Genomic DNA, 20,067 nt, shown 5'->3' with positions numbered 1-20,067 from the left:
TCATCCTGCCTCAGCCTCCACAGCCACTAGGGTTACAGATGTGCACCACCACACCCAGCCATCTACAATTTTCAACATACTCCTTCATAAAACTTACAGCTGTAGTTCGACTTAAGATGTTTTAATAATTTGTAATAATTTATAATAATTCATAATAAATTAATAATTATTCATAATAATAATTCATTAATAATAATTCAACAACACCACTTTGTCATTAAAATGTAGTACAAATTATGTACAGCATTTGAACTAAATTGCCCCCCTCCCAAATTTATAAGTTGAAGTTCTAACCCCCAGATACCTCAGAATGTGAGTCTACTTAGAGGCAGAATCTTGAAGAGGTAATTAAGTCAAAATGGGGTAATTAATAAGGTGGTCTTTAAATTGCTGGTGCCTTTAAAAGAAGGGTTTCAGGCCACGCACTGTGGTATATACTTATAATTCCAGCTACTCAGAAGGCTGAGGCAGGAGAATTGCAAATACGAGGCCAGCCTGGACAACTTTGTGAGACTATCTCAAAATGAAAAGTAAAAGGGTCGGGGATGGGGACTGGGGTTGTGGCTCAGTGGTGGAGTGCTAGCCTCGCACACGTGAGGCACTGGTTCGATCCTCAGTGCCACATGGAAATAAATAAAGATATTGTGTCCATATACACAATAAGTAGAGTCCTTCTGGGTTCAATACCCAGTACCACCAAAAGAAAAAAAGAAAGGAAGAAGGAGGAGTAGGAAGAAGAGAGGAGAAGAAGAAGGAAAAAAGAAGGGGAGAAGAGGAGGGGAGGAGGAAGAAGAATTTGGGAACCAAAGAGAGACAAAAGGGGATATGTATGCATAGAGAGGCAACCACATGAAGATATGGCAAGATGGTGGCAATCTGTAAGCCAAGAGCCCTCTGAAGAAAGGTCTGCCAATACCTTGATCTCACACTTCTAGGCCCCAGAACTTTTAAAAAATTTCTGCTTTCAAGCTACCAACTCTGTGGCCTTTTGTTTTGGCAGACCTAGCAAACCACAACAAACGACAAAAGAATGCTGGTAAACTGTATTATCCTTTTCAGAAAATATAAGCTTTTATTTCTTGACAGAACAAACAAATGAAACTGCAAGATGTTTTTGGCAATCACAACTGGCCAAAAAAACACTGGGCTCAGAACTATTATAATCTAAGGAAATAAAGTCACCAACCATGAATCAAACCTTTCTCATCATAACACAATGATTCTCTACTTTCTGTGTGCATATAAGATTCTAGGGAGAGATGAGGTTATTTATCTAATATGGAAAACTAGGGCTGGGGTTGTGGCTCAGTGGTAGAGCCCTTGCCTAGCATGTGTGAGGCACTGGGTTCGATCCTCAGCACCACGTAAAAATAAATGAATAAAATAAAGGTTCATCAACTTCTAAACAAATTTTTTTTAAATATAGAAAATTATGTTAAACACTGAAATAAGAGGAAAAGTAACAAAGTATGTAACATTGAAAAAGCAAGATGAAGCTATAAAATGATCAGCAGTATAGCATATAACTCAAAAATTTTTTCCTAAATATAAAAGCAATATAGGGTTCCTTCAAGGAAAAACTGCTCATAATCCTAACATGCCTCTAGAGACAACAACAGTTAATATTTCAGTACATAACCTTCAAATCTTATTCTATGCTCATATACCATTCATAAAGCCTGAAAGCACACTGTTTTGTAATTTCTGTTTTTCATTTGTCATAAACAGTTCCCCACATCAAGTAATGTCCTGTAACATCATTTTAATGGCTGCCCAGTGTTCATTGAATGACTTTCTGAACTACAATTTCTTGGGCCAACACTTTTTAACACCACGCTATCATACATATTGCTTCACTGAAAAATGCTTATGGAAATTTCATTAAGCTCATTTCTTATTTCCTTAGGATAAATTTCTAAAAGTAAAATTATTTTCAGGCTAGTTTTAACAAGAACATTCCCTCTCTCTCTCCTTCACTCCTTCCCCTCCCTCTCTTCTCTGAGACATACATAGAAATCAGGATTAAAAAAAGTATTTGAAATTAAATTTGAAACAAAGTAGAAAAAGGTACACATTTTGCATAATGTTAAATATTTCTAAAAATCAAAAGCAGGGATATAGAATTGAAATGAATATTTTTAAAAGTTTTAAAACTTTTAGTATTATCATTGAAGCAAAACTTTAAATTATTAAATGCATTATTTCTTGAACAAAGAAAGAAAGAAAGAAAGAAAGAAAGAAGTATACCCTGTTTTTTTTTTTTTTTTTAAATAAGATAAGGGGTGGAGGACCGGTTAACCTAATCCTGCAATTCTAAAATCCTTATAAAAAATGAAAAACAAGTACCTACAAAGTTATTAGGGTTTTGAAACCCTAAAAGATAACATCTTATGAAAGAATGTCAACAATCATTGCCTTCAATAGTATAAGAATTAGTGCTAATTATAGGAAAACTTCCATGAATGCAGTTTAGTAAAGATTCAATTTGATTACTTCAAGTTTCCTTTTGTTTGTACCAAACTCAAGGACTGTTCTTTGTCCAATGAGTCATCAAATACTTTATTCAAGTGTCAACGCTATTAGATTCTGTCTACCCTTAATCTTTCAATTATTTACCTAGGTCCTGTCTAGACTTAATGGCTAAATAGTAATGCTGACAGGGAAGAGACTTTTTCAAACTTAATCCTTACAGACTTCTGTCTTAGCAGATACTGGTAATTAATGTTACATGATAATGACAAAATTTTTGCCCAGATATACAGAGCATAAAAAGTTCACTCCATCTTTCTCTCAAATTCCAAAGCTTAAAACATTATTTCCCAAGCCTTTAATTATTAGGAGCCATATAATTCTCCCCAAGAGACAACATAAGTTTTTTCACAACCTAAAGTTATCCTAGGACTGAGGGCCTTTGACTTCCTTCCCAAGAATAACCTATAGAGCAAGGACTAAAGGACAAGTCATTAGAGCAGGTAATTATTTAAAGAGGTTAAAAAAAAAAAAGACTACTAAAAAAATTTTTTAAACCTAAATATACCAAGCGGTTCAAACAACAGATTCAGAGTAAGCTAGAGCTAAATAAGACACCCAAATCACAAACAACAAAAGAAAAAAATAGATAAGTCGGACTTGGTCAAAATTTAAAAATGTTTTTGTATCAAAGGACACTACAAAGAAAGTGAAAAGACAACCCACACCCCAAAAGACAACATGTAAATATTTACACATCACATGCCTGATATCCAGAATATATATATTTTTACAATTCTCTCAAAATGGCTAGTAGAAAAGATTTTGAATGTTTCCCAACACAAAGATAATAAATGCCTGAGGTGATAGATACACCTTATCTGACCATTACACATTATATACATGTTTTGAAATATTGCACTGTACCTCACAAATATGAACAATAATTATGTACCAATTTTTTAAGCTTAAAAAAATTCTCACAACTGCAGAACAAAAAGGTAAACAACCTAATTTTAAATAGGACAAAAGACTTGAATACAAAGCACACACACAATGAGCACATGAAAATGTTTAACATCATTAGTTATTCAAGGAATGCCAATCAAAACCACAGTGAGATATCATCTCACAACCACTTAAATGGCTATTTTTTTTTAATAAAAGAAAACAAAAAGTGCTGGAAAGCATGGAGAAAAACTGGATCCTTCATACATTCTTAGAAGAAACACAAAAAGCTATAGGCACTGTGGAAAACAATTTAGTTGAAACACAGAGTAACAACTATACCCAGCATATATCACGTATATCCTAAGTATATATACCAAGAGAATGAAAAGCATACGCTTATAGATGAATGTTCATAGTAGCATTATTCACAATAGTCAAAAAGTAGAAACAACCCAAATGCCCATCAACAAATGAATGGGTACAAAATGTGGCATTATTTCTACCATTAAAAGAAAGGAAATGATGCATATTGATACATGGTACTTAAGATTCATTTAAGATTTTAATGAATCTTAAAAATTACAAAGAAAGCAGACGTAAAAAGCCACATTTTATATTATTTTATTCATATAAAATATCCAGAACATACAAATCCATAGAAATAGAAAGCAGATTAGTAGTTGCCAGGTACTAAGGAAAGGACAAAGATGGGAAGTCACTGTAACATGTATGGGCTTTTTTTGGTAGGTGATGAAAAAGTTCTGGCATTAGACAACCGTAATGGCTGCACAACTCTGTTAATATACTAAACAACACTGAACTATATGCTTTAAAATATTTTTTTAATGGTGAATTTTATGGCATGTGAATTTTATCTTGATTAACAAGAAAATACATTAAAAAAAAAAAAAGAAAAAATAAGGCAGAGAGTAGAATGGACCCCAAAAGGCCACAGAGGAAAAAAGAGGAGAGGTTTTCAGAAAGAAAAGGCTTATTTATTTGTTTTTATCCTAAAGGCAACTTGCTTTGAAGCATTTTCAAAAATAAATGGCTGGGGGGAAAAAGCTGAAGACCTCTTATTGTTCAGTCTTGTCTATTTCCTTACAGGAAATCAGCAGATTTATATACACATAATACAGGAAAATTCGAAAAATGTTCAAGGGAATATTTTGATTTACTGAAATTTGGGGTATATTTATATATAAACTATACAAACCTGAAGTTTAAAACAAACTAGAACACTAAGTTATAATTAGCCAATATCTACATGCATGAAAATATGACTCAATAGACTTGAGTTTTCCGTACACGCTGAAACTTATTTTAAAAGTCCTATTATCATAGCAACAATAATAATAAGCAATTATCATAGCAACAATAATCTTTTTCAAAGAAAGGACAATTCAGACCTCTCACCTTTTACTATACCTAAAATATGCACATATATAAATGAATAACTCAGGAACTTCTATTAGTTCCAAATATAATGGAAGCAAACAATGCTTAGTGAAATTAAGTTGAAATAGGGGGTTCGAGGACAATTTCTAGTACCTATATAGCAAAGTCGATAAAATAATAAAATTTCAGCTTATAAGATAGAGGCAGGTAATTTTTTTATATTTACTTTTATTTTTTTTTAGTTGTAGTTGTCAATACCTTTATTTTATTTATTTATTTTTATGTAGTGCTAAGGATTGAACCCAGGGCCTCGCACATGCTAGGCCAGCGCTCTACCGCTGAGCCACAACCCCAGGCCCCAGAGGCAGGTAAATTTTAATAAAAGATTTTTATTAAACATAAACATCTCCTGGTCTAGTTTGCTTTCTTTTTTAAAAATATTTTTTTAGTTGCAGATTGTCACAATATCTTTAATTATTTATTTTTATGTGGTGCTGAGGATCAAACCCAGTGCCTCACATGTGCGAGGCAGGTGCCCTACCACTGAGCTACAGCCCCAGCTCCATTATACTTTTCTATATATGCATCTATCTAACAGGAACAGTCTCTTTAATAAAGTTCTCCAGTAAGATTGGCAGCCATTATGAAGTCAAACAACAAGTGCTGGCGAGGATGTGGGGAAAAGGGTACTCTTATACATTGCTGGTGGGACTGCAAATTGGTGCGGCCAATTTGGAAAGCAGTATGGAGATTCCTGGGAAAGCTGGGAATGGAACCACCATTTGACCCAGCTATTGCCCTTCTCGGACTATTCCCTGAAGACCTTAAAAGAGCGTACTACAGGGATACTGCCACATCGATGTTCATAGCAGCACACTTCACAATAACTAGACTGTGGAACCAACCCAGATGCCCTTCAATAGATGAATGGATTAAAAAATGTGGCCTTTATACACAATGGAATATTACGCAGCACTAAAAAATTTCAAAATCATGGAATTTGCAGGGAAATGGATGGCACTAGAGCAGATTATGCTAAGTGAAGCTAGCCAATCCCTAAAAAACAAATGCCAAATGTCTTCTTTGATATAAGGAGAGCAACTAAAAACAGAGCAGGGAGGAAGAGCAGGAGGAAAAGACTAACATTAAACAGAGACATGAGGTGGGAGGGAAAGGGAGAGAAAAGGGAAATTGCATGGAAATGGAAGGAAACCCTCACTGTTATACAAAATTACATATAAGAGGTTGTGAGGGGAATGGGAAAAAAAACAAGGAGAGAAATGAATTACAGTAGATGGGGTAGAGAGAGAAGATGGGAGGGGAGGGGAGGGGGGATAGTAGAGGATAGGAAAGGTAGCAGAATACAACAGTCACTAATATGGCATCATGTAAAAATGTGGATGTGTAAGCGATGTGATTCTGCAATCTGTAATTGGGGTAAAAATGGGAGTTCATAACCCACTTGAATCTAATGTATGAAATATGATATGTCAAGAGCTTTGTAATGTTTTGAACAACCAATAAAAAAAAGAAAAATATTTTAAAAATTAAAATCATTATTAACTTGTTTGAAAATAATTTAAAGAAAACTATATAGCTTACTTCCACAGTGATATTACCTACTTTTTAAAAATAGATGTATATTTCAATAAGTTCATTTAATAGATATCTTTATATTTCACAGAGCAAGGAACTTAATTCATATGTTATTGTATTAAAAAGATTTTCTATCTAAAAAAAATAAAAAATAAAGTTCTAAGAAATAAAGCTCCAGAAAAACAAGACTTTATCAAATAATAAAGAAGAGTATTCGTACCCTGGATTTTAATTTCCTAACTCTCAAACTTTTGAACAAAGAGTTGGCCATCCATATATAAAAATGGTAACAGATCTTGGGGATTTCAGAATCTAACTTGTATACTGTCTAGTCTAATGTTTCTGATTAAAAGTCATTAAGGGAAATTCTTTTATTCCTTCATTTTAAATATTATCATATAAAGCTAACAAAAAATAATGATCAAAGTTTTAACTAAGGCTACAGCTTATACACCTTTTAATAACATAGAATAACAAAGTACAACCATACTTTGAAATCAAACATCTAGTCATTTACCCTCTTACTTTCTAAACCACTTCTCTTCTTTTGACTGTTGCAAGTAATTTTAAAAAATTAAAAAAAAAAAACTTTTAGTATGTCTATAACACAATACTGAAGAGTGTTACCTAAAGAAATGTGACAGAAACAGATTGAAAATAATTGATGCAGATATAAAAGGAATAAGAGTGAAGATTCATAATGGGCAGATAACAGAAAACAAGCAAAAGTGATAAATATGTAAGAAATCAATGTGAACAAAATTCATACCCAGAATCAATGAACTATTTTTGGCAGAAATTTTCCCCTAGGTAAGTAATTCAGTAATTTCAGCAATTTCCTTTACTATAACAAGATTAAGGAGAAAGAAATAGAATGCTAAGAATAATCAATGAAGAAATTAACTTATCTGGGCCTCAATTTCTTCATCTGTAAAATGTATGAATTCTCTCATAAAAGGAAGGATAGTGTAAAAACTAAAAGTTCAGGCTGTGTATCCATGTATACAATATTATCGGGTTGGGGACACACAGCTCAGTTGGTAGAGTGCTTGCCTCACATGCATAAGGCCCTGGTTCAATCCCTAGCACCACATAAAATTTTTTTTAAATGTATATAATGTTATCAATGGAGAGAGCTGGGTGAAGGCTATATAGAAGACACTGTACAAACTGCTGCAAATCTATAATTATTTCAAAATAAACGGGGTTTTGGTGGGGATTTTCTTTGTTTTTGTAAGTACAGGCTGCAGAACCAGACCACCTGGGTTTTAATACAGGCACAATTATCTACTGGCGATGTGACCTCAACCAAGTTATTTAACCTCTCTGTGCTTCACTTTACATATCTGTAAAATGAGGATGACGATATTAACCTAACAGGGCTATTGTGAGGATTAAATACTGATACAAGGAAACCACTCACAATAGTGCGGTCACATAGTATGCATCAATTGCCAGTCATTATTAATGTTGTTATGATTTTTTAAAATTTATGCTAATATTGCATTCAGCTCTAGAATTCCATGTTTAGATATTGCTATTTTGAGGCTGGGCTATAGCTCAGTGGCAGAGCACTTGCCTAGCATGTGTGAGGCACTGGGTCTGATCCACAGCACGCATAACAATACACAAATAAATAGAGGCATCTACAACTACAAAAAAAAATTAAAAATAAAAAAGATATTGCTATTTTTGCTCTATTAACATGGAGGGTTACTACGTAGAATGCAAAGAAAGAAAAGGTCTTGGCAGCTCTTGAGGCCAAAATTTTAGTTCAGTTACTTGTCTTCTTTCCCTAACTCAGTAGTCAGTGACATATACATCATATACATCTCATGTGTGTGTATACATACATACATATATACATGTATTTTTCATAAATAAATATATCATTAAAAACCATGCTTTGGAAAGGAATCTCCATTTACTCAAAAGCCTGCATTCTAAATAATTTTAGGTCAGTATTATTTCTATTAGACAGTTAATCCAGACCTTATTTTGTAAGATTTCAAGAACAGAAAATTTCATATTTCCCTGGCCAACTTTATAAGGGTCTTAATATAGCAGGAAATTATTCTTGCTACGATTTACACTTACTACCAGTGGATACAGAAGTTTTAAGTTCATACCTGAAAACTCTGACTGGATCACTCTGTTAGTCCTTCTTTTTAATTTCCTTACAAATACTATCTTCCCACTGTTTAATTATCTTTATTCCTGCTTTCCAGAATTATTATCAGGATTACATGAAACAAAATACATCAAAGCACCTAGCTCTATACTTGGAGCATAGTAAGTAAGTGTTTAATGCACTTTTCTTTCCTTCTTTACAAAGGACTGAACCTATTATTTCCAACAGAATACAAGGTCATTGAGGTACTCCAATTAGAATTTTATAATGAACACAAAGAAAAACTCACAAATCCCCAAATTTGTCTCTCTCATTTGGTGGTTTCCATAAAACAAATATTATAGAACTAGATCCTAATTTTTCTTCCCAGCCCCTTCTAGTCAATTTTATTCAAATTCCAAATTTTCAGCTATTATGGTGCTTTTTAAAACAGATATTTTAAACTAAGTTCAAGAAACATACTAAAAATAGATATTCTTTGTGAAATTTTTTTTCTTAAAATTATTCCTAGCCTTACCTAAGGCTTAGAAAGTCACATTTCTACTAAAAATGTTTTTTTGCTCTGCTTACAATAACTATAAACGTGTTCCTCCCTCCCTTTCAAAATGTGAAATTCTGTCAGAAAAGGCAGATTTTATAAAATGAAACAACTACAGTATTACTGCAACATGCTAGAATACAACTTGGAGAGAAAATAAATTCAGTAACAGCGGTATCTTGTTACTTCGGTTTGCAATTCTCTTGTCTCTTTTCTAACATTTTTTAAAGCCAGAACAGTCTGTGTGCTTCTCACAATATCAGTGTTTTCAGCGGAATTTTCTCCTCCTATTCTTCACATTCTATTCTGAAAGTGACAAAACATGAATGGGAAAAATAGCAAAGCTGGATTTTTCAGATAACTACTACTTGAAGAGTAACTTGGAAAAATTCTCTTTTTACTTTCAGCCTCCTTTGCCTCAAAAAGAACTTGGCTTTTTGTCATAATCGAATGCTAGGAGGGAACAGTTAAACTAAACCCTTTGATTTGCAACCCACTTTGTCCTCAAATGCCACCATATTCCTGAGGATTTTTTTTTTCCTCTAGTCTGAAAATACAGGAAGACTACTTAAAGCCACAGAATTCTCTAACACAAAGTTGCAATACCTAAAAAATAAAGAATAAGTAAAGACTGCCTAAAATTCAGTAAAAGGAGTAATGGGGATGGGTAGATTGTTTTCTACTTCAAGAGAAAAAACAGTTTTAAAAAATCTTAACTAGAATAATAGTTACCTTAAGAAGATACAATATTCAGGATAGAAGACACTTGTATATTGGACCCATGTACCAGCCTCCTCTTCAGTTTCTGTTTTCTTGGCTTCTGTTACTGAAAACAGATTAAATGATTCAAATCTTCTTACAGACACACGTCGCAGGCAATCATCCAGGTGCTTCTGCCTCAGAACCTTTCAAATAAAATCAAATATTGAAGTCATATTATATAAACATATCGTAAGTTAAGTGTTCAAAACTTAAGTGAGAAGGGACTTTCACTTCTGACAAAGATGGATTAGATAATTCAGACGAACTCCTGCTGAACACAACTTAAAAAGATGCACCAAAAAAAAATGAAAAATAAAAAATATACACAAAATATTTTAAAATATACTTGAAGACATCAGACAGCAAAGAAGATAGTGACGATTTACCATTATAATGTCTTAAAAGGAAATACAGAGAGGTAAGCACGGCTTTTCTCTGGGGACATTTTCTCCTGGGGACATTTGTCAATTTCAGAAAAAAGAATGGAGAAGATAAGCCGCACCTTTGTAAGTATGGAAGTAGAGGGTGAAAGTTGAAGTTCAGACTTACCTACGCAGGGACAGGTATGTTATTCTGAACCGTGCGTGTGCGCGTGTGTGCGTGCGTGTGTTCTGGGATAAATCAAATGACTAATTTTGTTGATGTCATTTTGAAAGCCAGATTTTTAAGCAAAAAAAAAGGAGACAACAGTTGTAATATTGAGATGAGGTTAAGTAAAAATCTTGTAGCTATGGATCAAAATGGAAGTATAATAAAAACTAATGATGCATATATTTTTAAAAAACTATATTGCCTACATCTGCAGCATTGAAAAGGTCTAAAACAATTAAACTTATAGGTATGCCTAGTACCTAGATTATAAAAATTATTTTACTAAAACAAATTAAGACCCATTGGAGAAATCACAGGGATTGTATAAAATGAGCCTGGAACATCCTGCACATGAGAAAATAAGAAAGCTATAAAAAATTACACTTTATATCAAAAGGAGACAGGAGCCAATTTGAATATTCCTACTATCCTGGCCAAAGACAGGATAGCAGGAATATTAATAGATGTAATAAATACAATATGTGATAAATACAAAACAATATTATTTGACAACAGCATTTTTAAATGCCTCATTGATGACCATTTGAGGGTACCAGAAAACCAACTTATTGTTTTGAAAACTAGTAAATAGAAAAAAGAATCAAGTATTTATGTCTTTCCTCTAGAAACTGTAACTGAAGGTAACCAAACAGAAGATAAGGAAAATTTTTTCTTATAGCACAATCTCAAGAGAAAAATAAAGAATGACAAAATTAGAATACCACCATTTTCCAACCCCTTGTCAATTCATGACCCTAAGTCATCATCATTAAGAAGAGAGAAATGTGGCTGGGGATATAGCTCAGTTGGTAGAGTGCTTGTCTTAAATGCACAAGACCCTGGGTTCAATCCCCAGCACCACAAAAAAAAGACGAAGAAGAAGAAGAAGGGAGCATGGTAGCCCACACCTGTAATTATAGCTACTTGGGAGGCCAAGGAAGAAAGATCACAAATTCAAAGCTACCTGGGCAACTCAGCAAGAATCCATCTCAAAATAAGAAATAAAAAGGGATAGAGATGTAGTTCAGTGGTGGAGCATTTGCCTAGCACATGCAAGGCTCTGCATTCAATCCTCAGGATGGAAGGAAGGAAGGAAGGAAGGAAAGAAGGAAGGAAGGAAGGAAGGAAGGAAGGAAGGAAGGAAAGGAGGGAATAGATATCACTGTGATTATGTAATAAATACACACCATTACTATATTGGCCATTTAACAAAATGAAAAACATCAAATCTGAATATGATCAAGCCTCTATATCCTCCATAGAATAAACTTTTATGAACTAGAAAGTGCAAGTAAGGGATAGAGAAACAATTTTAAAACACCATTAAGGTACAATTAATTAGCTGCCGAAGTCTGGCTGGGCAAAATAACCAGGAGGTGACAAGCAACTTGTAAAGATTGAAACAGCGGGAGCCGCTTTATTACAGGACAGCAGAGGTATATATACTTAACTAATTACACACAGCTTAATTTAATTAACATCATCTAGATACAGCAGTCAGTCATTAAGGAATCCTCATCATCTTAATGACTCGCTGACGTTACCTCACAAACCACTCCTCCTGGCAAAGTGCCAAGCGCCATCTTGACTTGATTGTGGCCCTCAACAATTAGCAAAATTCAAATCATGTAAAACTCTTTATAAGAGTTTTCTTTTCTTTTCTTTTTTTATTTATATATGACAGCAGAATGCATTATAATTCTTATTACACATACAGAGCACAATTTTTCATTTCTCTGATTGTATACAAATTATATTCACACCAATTTGTGTCTTTATACACATACTTTGGATAATAATGTTCATCACATTCCACCATCATTTCTAACCCCATTCCTCCTCCATTCCCCTCCAACCCCTCTACCCTATTTAGTGGCTAATGGGAACACAAACTCTTCCTGGCCATGTGTAAGCTCAAGTGATTGTTCCCTCAGCTGCTTTTTTTTTTTAATTTATTTTTTACTTATGTATGACAGCGGAATGCATTACAATTCTTATTACATATAAGAGTTTTTATTTTTATATTTTTATTTAAATATTTTAACTGATACACAAAAACATAAAATTGTGCATATTTATGGGGTACCACATGCTTCATACATGTATAAATCATGTAATATTCAAATCAGATTACATATCAATCTCCACAAACATCTGTTATTCCTTGGTGGTAAAAATAAAAAGTTTCTTCAATAATTAAATGGTAAAGGTGAAAAAAGTCAATACAGAGGAAATGTACAGTTTAAAAAGATTTATGAGGCTTAATAATAATCAAGTTGTTAAGAAAAACTATAAGACAGATGGGAAATTTTGAAAACTGACCAGATATTTCATGATATCAATGGAATAGTCTGAGTTTGATATGATTGTGATTGTATTTTGTTAATTTCATCCTTTAGAGATAGTGAAATACTTATAGAAAAATTATAGTATATCTGAGATTTGCTTTAAAATAAACTAGTGGGGAAGAAGTAGTAGAATAGAAAGGAAACAAAGTTGATCATGGGATAAAAATTGTTGAAGCTTATGCACACCTGAGATTATCATACTATTATTCTCTCCAGCTGTGAATATGTCAATATTTCTCCTGATGGAAAAATTTTCAAAATATAAAGTATTTTCTTAAAAAAATAAAAGATAACTGAAAGGCCATATGTATTTGGAAATACATAGATAAGAAATATACTTCTAAATCACATGAACCAAAGAAAAGGAAAAAAACACAATGGGATTTCAAAAGTTTCTGGATAAAAATACACTTCAACACATTTGAAATGCAACTCAACATACACTTACAGAGAAATTTATGGAAAGGCCAAAAGTTGATAAGTATTTGTTATGGTTTGGATGTGAGGTGTCCCCCCAAAAGCTCAGTATGAGATAATGTGAAAGGGTTCAGAGGAGAACTGATTCACCAATCAGTGAATTAATCACCTGATGGAATTAACTGAGTGGTAACAGAAAGCAAGGTAGGGTCTGGCTGGAGGCAGTGGGACACTGGGGCGTGGCTAGGGGTATATATATGTATGTGACAAGTGAAGCTCTCTCTCCCTCTCTCTCTCTCTCTCTCTCCCTCTGCTTTCTGATGATCATGTGAGCCGATTCCCTCTGCCACACTCTTCCACCATGATGGTTCAGCCTCACCTCAAGCCCTGAGGAATGGAGCTGGCCTTCTATGGACTAAGACCCCTGAAACCAAAAGCCCTCAAATAAACTTTTCCTCCTCTACAATTGTTCTTGTCAGGTCAGTTAGTCACAGCAATGAAGAAAGCTGCCTAAAACAGAAATTGGTACCGATAGTGGGGTCAGGTCATTGCTGTGACTAACCTGACCAGGTGGTTCAGAAGGTTTTGGAGCTTTTTGGTATTGGTGGGAGGAATTTTGAGATGCTTGGCAGTGCAAGCTGGAAATGCCTTATATTGTTGTAAGCAGAGCTTAATGGACAATTCTGGTGGGAGTGCAGAAGACCAGAATACCAACAGAACTGTGAACAGTAATCACAGGGCTCAAGAGGAAAAGGAGGACACTTTGGAATTGGAGTGGACACCATTTGTGTTATGTTCTGGCTGAGAAGTTGTCTGCATTTTGCCTGTGTGTGACACTTTCTATGAAGCTGATTTTAAAAGCAATGGACTTCTTAATCTGGCAGAAAAAATATATAGGCAGCATAGCATTCAGGCAGTGGCATGGATATTGCTGTCAGCTTTTAGCCAAATTTATTGTAATAATTAGGAACAGAAAGCAGAACAGAAAGATTAGAAAAACTTTGACTTAAAAGGTGGGGAAAAAAACTGGGGCTAAAGAAGCTGCACTTGTTAAAGACATTATCAATATTAAACAAATGCTAAAGCCTTTGCCCAGAAACAACAAGAAAGATGGCTTGAGGACTGGGGACATAGTTCAGTTGGTAGAGTACTTTCCTAGCATGCACAAGGCCCTGGGTTCAATCCTCAGCACCACAAAAAAAAAAAAAAAGAAAGAAAGATGGCTTGAGGGCCTTCTCAGGAATTGGCAAGACCATACCCATCTCAGACTCAAGGAAGTAAAGGTAAAAATTCTCTTGAGAAGAAACCAATATGGAATCCTCCTTGCACAATGGGCCTAGGAGTTTTGTTCTATGTGCTCAGCCACCCAGGCACTCAGATGCTGATGCAGCCAGAGTCCCTGGAGGGTTGGCTACTGCTCAAGATGGCAGCCGACCTTGGCATCAACCATGTGGTGCTGGTTCTTCAGGAACACAGGATGCTGGAGTTAGGGGGTCATGGAGGCTTCCACCAAGATTTCAAAGGAAGGCCTGGGAGACCAGGAAAAGCGCAAGAGGGTCGAAATTCCCCAAGATTAAAAAATGCCAATAACTTGGGACATCATCCTAGGAAGGCTGCAGGAATTGACCAGAGACAAGCCAACAGAAAGGCCACTTGGGCTGCAACCAACAGAGCCACAGGGGCGGATCGAAACAAGCCCTTTGAAGAGGACATCATATCATGCACACCAGATGTGGGACATAGAACTACATAGGGTCCCTTCTTTCTATGTCTCAATTTTTGTGAATGGAAATGTTTACTCTATACCTTTATATATTGAATACTTATAAATAGCTTTTAATTTAACATGAGCTCACAATGTGATATTGCCTTGAACTTCGGAGAAGACTTTGGACTTGAATTATGAGCAATCTCAGAACTGTTAAGACTATGGGAACTCTCGAGAATGGACTAAATGTATTTTGCATTGTCAGATGAGTGTGAGCTATGGGTGGCCAGCGGCAGAATGTTATGGGTTGGATGTGAGGAATCCTCCAAATGCTCACATGTGAGACAATGCAAGAAGGTTCAGAGGAGAAGTGATCGGGTTGTGAGAGCCTAAACCAATCAGTGAATTGATCCTGATAGGATTTAAGTGGTAACTGAAGGCAGGTAGGATGTAGTTGGAGGAGGTAGGGCATTGGGGCATGGCTCTGGAGTACATATTTGGGAAGTATATATATCTGGGAAGTGGAGACATCTCTCTCTCTCTCTCTCTCTCTCTCTCTCTCTCTCTCTCTCTCCCCTTCCTGAACATCATGTGAGTCAATTCCCTCTGCCACACTCTTCTGCCATGATGTTCAGCCTCACCTCAAGCCCTGGGGAATCAGCCAGCCTTCTATGGACTAAGACCTCTGAAACCATCAGCCCCTAAATAAACTTTTCCTCCTCTATAATTGTTCTGGTCGGGTCTTTCAGTCACAGCAGCAAAAAAGCTGACTAAAATGGTATTCATTGTAAAAACCAGGAAAAGCAGCAAATTAAATACCAAAAAAGTAGAAGTTAGTGATGTAGAAAGCAAACATAAAGCAAGGAGAATTGACAATAATAAAAGTCATTTCTTTGAAAGATTAACAAAACTAATAAATCCTTGATAAGGCCAATAAGAAAAAAAGAGGTGTAAAAATCAATATGATACATAGGGAGATCAGTATAGATGCTGTTGTCATTAAAAAATAATAGGAAAGTATATTATGAAAATTAACCTAGAAAATTTAGATGGAGGTGCTAGGGTTGTGGCTCAGTGGTAGAGCACTCACCTAGAACGTGGGAGGCACTGTGCTTGATCCTCAGCACCACATAACAATAAATAAAATAAAGGCATTGTGTCCAACTATAACTAAACAAAAAAAATTTAAAACATTTAGATGGAATGAACAAAAATCCTTGAAAACACAACCACTAAACTGACACAAGAAGAAATTTTTGAAATCTGAATATTTCTATTTTAAAAATTGAATTTGTAAATAAAAATCCTACTGCAAAGAAAACTCCAGTCCCAGATTGCCCAAAAGAAAATTACACCAATGTGTAAGAATTAATGCAAATCTTACTATATTCATTAAACCCTCAAACAACCCTATTAGATAAATACTCACTGAGAGAGGAAACCGAGGCACAGAAAGCTTATGTAACTTGCCCAAGATCAGAGTGCTAGTAAGAGGTAAAGCCAGGGTTAACAACCAAGCAGTCTAAGGACTCTTAACACCTCTGCTTAGAGAGACTATGGTAGACCAGCCACAAATATCCATTCCAACTTCTTTCTAAGATACCTTCCTATATTAGAGTTAGAAAGCTAGAAACTTCATTTCCCAAAATCCCTAGGAGTCCGAGTTTCAGATTTTGGTTTAGCCAATCAGATGCACTAACATGTGATATGAAATAAGAAAAGATGGTACTAGCAAGAATAGTTGTAAAGATGTTTTGTTCTTTGGCAACAGCTTTAGCAAAGGTCACAATATTGCTCTTCATTGAATGCCAGGTGAGAAGCAGCACAGTGGCATCACTTCTGCAGGTACAGACATGGCAGGGAAGGTGTGTTTCTATAGTCTGTAGTCCTGGCAGCAGCTTTCTTATCAATAGAGATCATAGCTAAGTCTTGTGATCCTAGAGCCAGCTTCAGGCTCTTCCCATTTGTCTTGGCAAGCCAGCTTTGTGTTATTCTAGGGACTCATTCTTAGGCTGCTTCTCCCGTCCCTCCAGTGAGTCTGTAAATGCTTGATTCACTCTACTAAATATCCTTTCTACTCAAAAGCAGCTACAGTGGTTACTATTCTCTGAAAAGGAACCCTTATTCCAACAATGTCATAATTTTTATGTTTAGAAGGGCAAACTGAGTTTCAAACCATGCAAGAAAATGTTGCAGCATGAATATATCTTGAGGGGAAAATAGCTTAAATTAAGATCCAGATATTTTTAAGGAAATGAATAATATCTGTAGCTTTGTGAGCTGAGAAGATAAGAAAATCTTCCATCAAGTTAATAACCTTATCATCTACCACTTCTAGAATGTCTTCTTCCAACTCCTATGTATATAATTAAATAATATTCAAATGGAATTATCTGGAGTAAAGGAAATTGCTCAAAGTCAAGTTATTTTATTATTCCTCTAAATTAATGAACAATTTAATCTAAGATCAATGTCATAGCAAATAAGATTATGTCAAGATGTTCCCAGAAGAAGACAAAAAAAAAAAAGCACTGACTTCTAGGGACCCCAGGCCCATCAGATAAACACTGTATGCAACTAAACACAAAGACTCATTTATTAATCTGAACTGTTTACTTCAGAACTAACTAAACTGAACATAAGTACGTGAGAGTCCTATTAACCAATATTTTCTACAAGCAGTGTCACTCAGAAAATGAGCAAGGGCCCTTGTAGAAAACCTGTCCCTTGAGAGTTGCATGAGTATAAGCATCTTTACAATCCTTTCAGCCCAGTCTCTTCCACTGTAAAAAGGAACAGTAATGTTTGCCTTGCAGCTGCTAATAAAGTACCTGACGCACAACAGCTGTACACGGAAAGCCACTGGTAAAAATTATAAAAGACAATCTATACCACATAAGAAGTTTCTCCTTAGAGTCAGTGCTCAATAAACACACTTTGTGCTAAACAAGGTGGACAAAACACATATATAGTTATCTCCTAACCCTCCCAAAACTCCCTAAAATATCAGAAAGGGAACAAAACTAGCAAAAATCCAAAAGGACAAAGAGACTAGGAGAATCTAAGTGCCATTAGTGGGAAGTCAAGAAAAACCAAAGCCCCATCAGAGACAGGTATTTTACGCCAGGATATAGCAGGTCAGACAGAGGAATGCTATGGTGTGGATACTAAATGTCCCCTAAAGGCCCATGTGTTAAAGGCTTGATCCCCCAGGTGACATTATTGGGAGGTGGTGGAATATGGGCAAGTGTCCAGTGCCTCCTGGGGGGGGGGGGTTCTTCTTCCTGTTTAGGAGGATGTAAGCTACCTAAGAAATTAAAGTTTAGAATAAACTTTAGTGAAGAACACTAAATAAAGTTTACCAAAGAACAAAAGACAAAGTCTGAAAGATAGGTTCAAAAGATGGAGTCACTGATAGGTCCAGTCCACACAGGAGCTGGAGCTAGACAAGTAGAAAATGGCTCCTGTGTTGGGCTGGGGATGTGTCTCAAGTAGTAACGCACTTGCCTGGCATGTGCAGGGTGCTGGGTTCGATCCTCAGCACCACATATAAATAAAATAAAGACGTTGTGTCCACTGAAAAATAAATATTTTTTTAAATTCTCATTTTCTTTCTCTCTCTCTCTCTCTCTCTCTCTCTCTCTCTCTCTCTCTCTCTCTTTCTTCCTAATGTCTTGTGGTTAGCAGGTTGACTGGTATCTTGGCAGGTCACACCCATCTCAGAGGGGCTGTGCAGCTGCAGTAGGTCACGGTCATGGTCCCCTGTGCTGTGTGGGACCTTGAGCAGAGCTTGAACAGGGCTCACATTGTGTGTGGACAGTCAGCCAGAGGAAATGTTCACTGGAAATTCCCAGACACCAGATTCTCCCATTCAGTAGGCTGTGATGCTGATGCAGTCCACAGACAGCCCATGGATGGCTGTCAACAGTAGAACCTTCAGGAGAAGGGGCCAAGGGAGAAGTCCTTGGGTCACTGAGAGTGTGCCCTCAATGGGGACTGTGGAGCTTTCTCTTGCTTCCTGCCATGAAGCAAGCCGTCTGATCCATCACACGCCCTGCCATTGCTCCACAGCATCCCCATCAGAGGCCAAAAAGCAACGCATCCAGTTGTCCCTGGGCTAGAATTTCTAAAATCATGAGTCAAAAGTTAGGATTTTCTCCAAAAATCTTTCAAAGGAAGAAGAATTAGGTCTATCCAGATCTCAAGACAGAAGACAGATCAAGGAGAATCAAACAAAGCCAGAGGGAAAGCATTTAAGATTCTACATTACTTCAACCATGTTAAAAAGAGGGAATGAAAATAAGGAGAAGAGGCTAACACTTCTGTTAAAAAATAAAATAATACTAAAAATTTTTTTAAATGGCCCATCACAGAAGCTCCAAAGAGAATTCAATAACTAGGAAAAATCATAATGATAAAAATACTTAGTATTCATTTTGAGTCTATGATGTGGCAGATTCTGACCCAAATATATTACATACATTATCTCATATCCTCAAAATAACCTTCCAAAGTATGAGTTATGGTGACCACTTAATAAATAAATGAGGCTTAGAAAGTTAAAAGTTACCCAAATTCCCACTATGTGCAGGAGATTTATTTATGTCACACCTGCTACAAAAGGAATTAACATGGGATTAAGAAGATCCACAACACAACAAAATAACACTTGATGAAACGTAGATGAGAAAGAAAAATGGAAAGCAAAAGTAGGTATATAAAACAAAGAATAAAGTTAAAACAAAAGTACATTCCATAAAGATCTACACACTTGATTGGGAACCCCAATAAAGAGTTAAATAGTAAGTGGTAGGCCCAGGCCTGGATTAAGCTCTAGATGTGGCTGATGTCAGTGCTCTTCCCACTGCACCAAAACAATGTTAGATATTCTGCAATAAAACATAAAGTAAGTTCAAGACACTAAGATATTCTCCTTACTCCATTTGCCCAATTCAACAATAAACAACTTGAGAAAAGTAGTTATATGAGGGTAGAAATGAAAGCAAAGGGTTAGAAAACACCCTTGAATTCAGTTCAGAGCAAGAAGGATATAAACTTTATAAATAATATTTGGAGTCTTAACTAAAGCCATGAGATCATACCTAAATATAGTAGCTTCCTAAAATGGCAAAAACTAGGGGTGAGAGAGCAATGTTGC

The 20,067-nt window shown here is 35.6% G+C and overlaps 1 protein-coding gene across 1 annotated transcript in view; it reads right to left on the bottom strand.

The window, feature by feature from the left end:
- Nucleotides 1–20,067, bottom strand: part of Camkmt (calmodulin-lysine N-methyltransferase) — a 392,271-nt gene that overhangs the window by 363,437 nt on the left and 8,767 nt on the right. The window contains exon 2 of the mRNA XM_026385748.2: nucleotides 9,816–9,988. Coding sequence (XP_026241533.2) covers nucleotides 9,816–9,988 — 173 coding nt within the window. The remainder of the gene's footprint in view (nucleotides 1–9,815; nucleotides 9,989–20,067) is intronic.

Source organism: Urocitellus parryii, chromosome 12, assembly GCF_045843805.1.
Source record: "Urocitellus parryii isolate mUroPar1 chromosome 12, mUroPar1.hap1, whole genome shotgun sequence".
Taxonomy (NCBI): domain Eukaryota; kingdom Metazoa; phylum Chordata; class Mammalia; order Rodentia; family Sciuridae; genus Urocitellus; species Urocitellus parryii.
The sequence above is the reverse complement of the archived record's forward strand: the minus strand, read 5'-3'. Positions and strand labels throughout refer to the sequence as shown.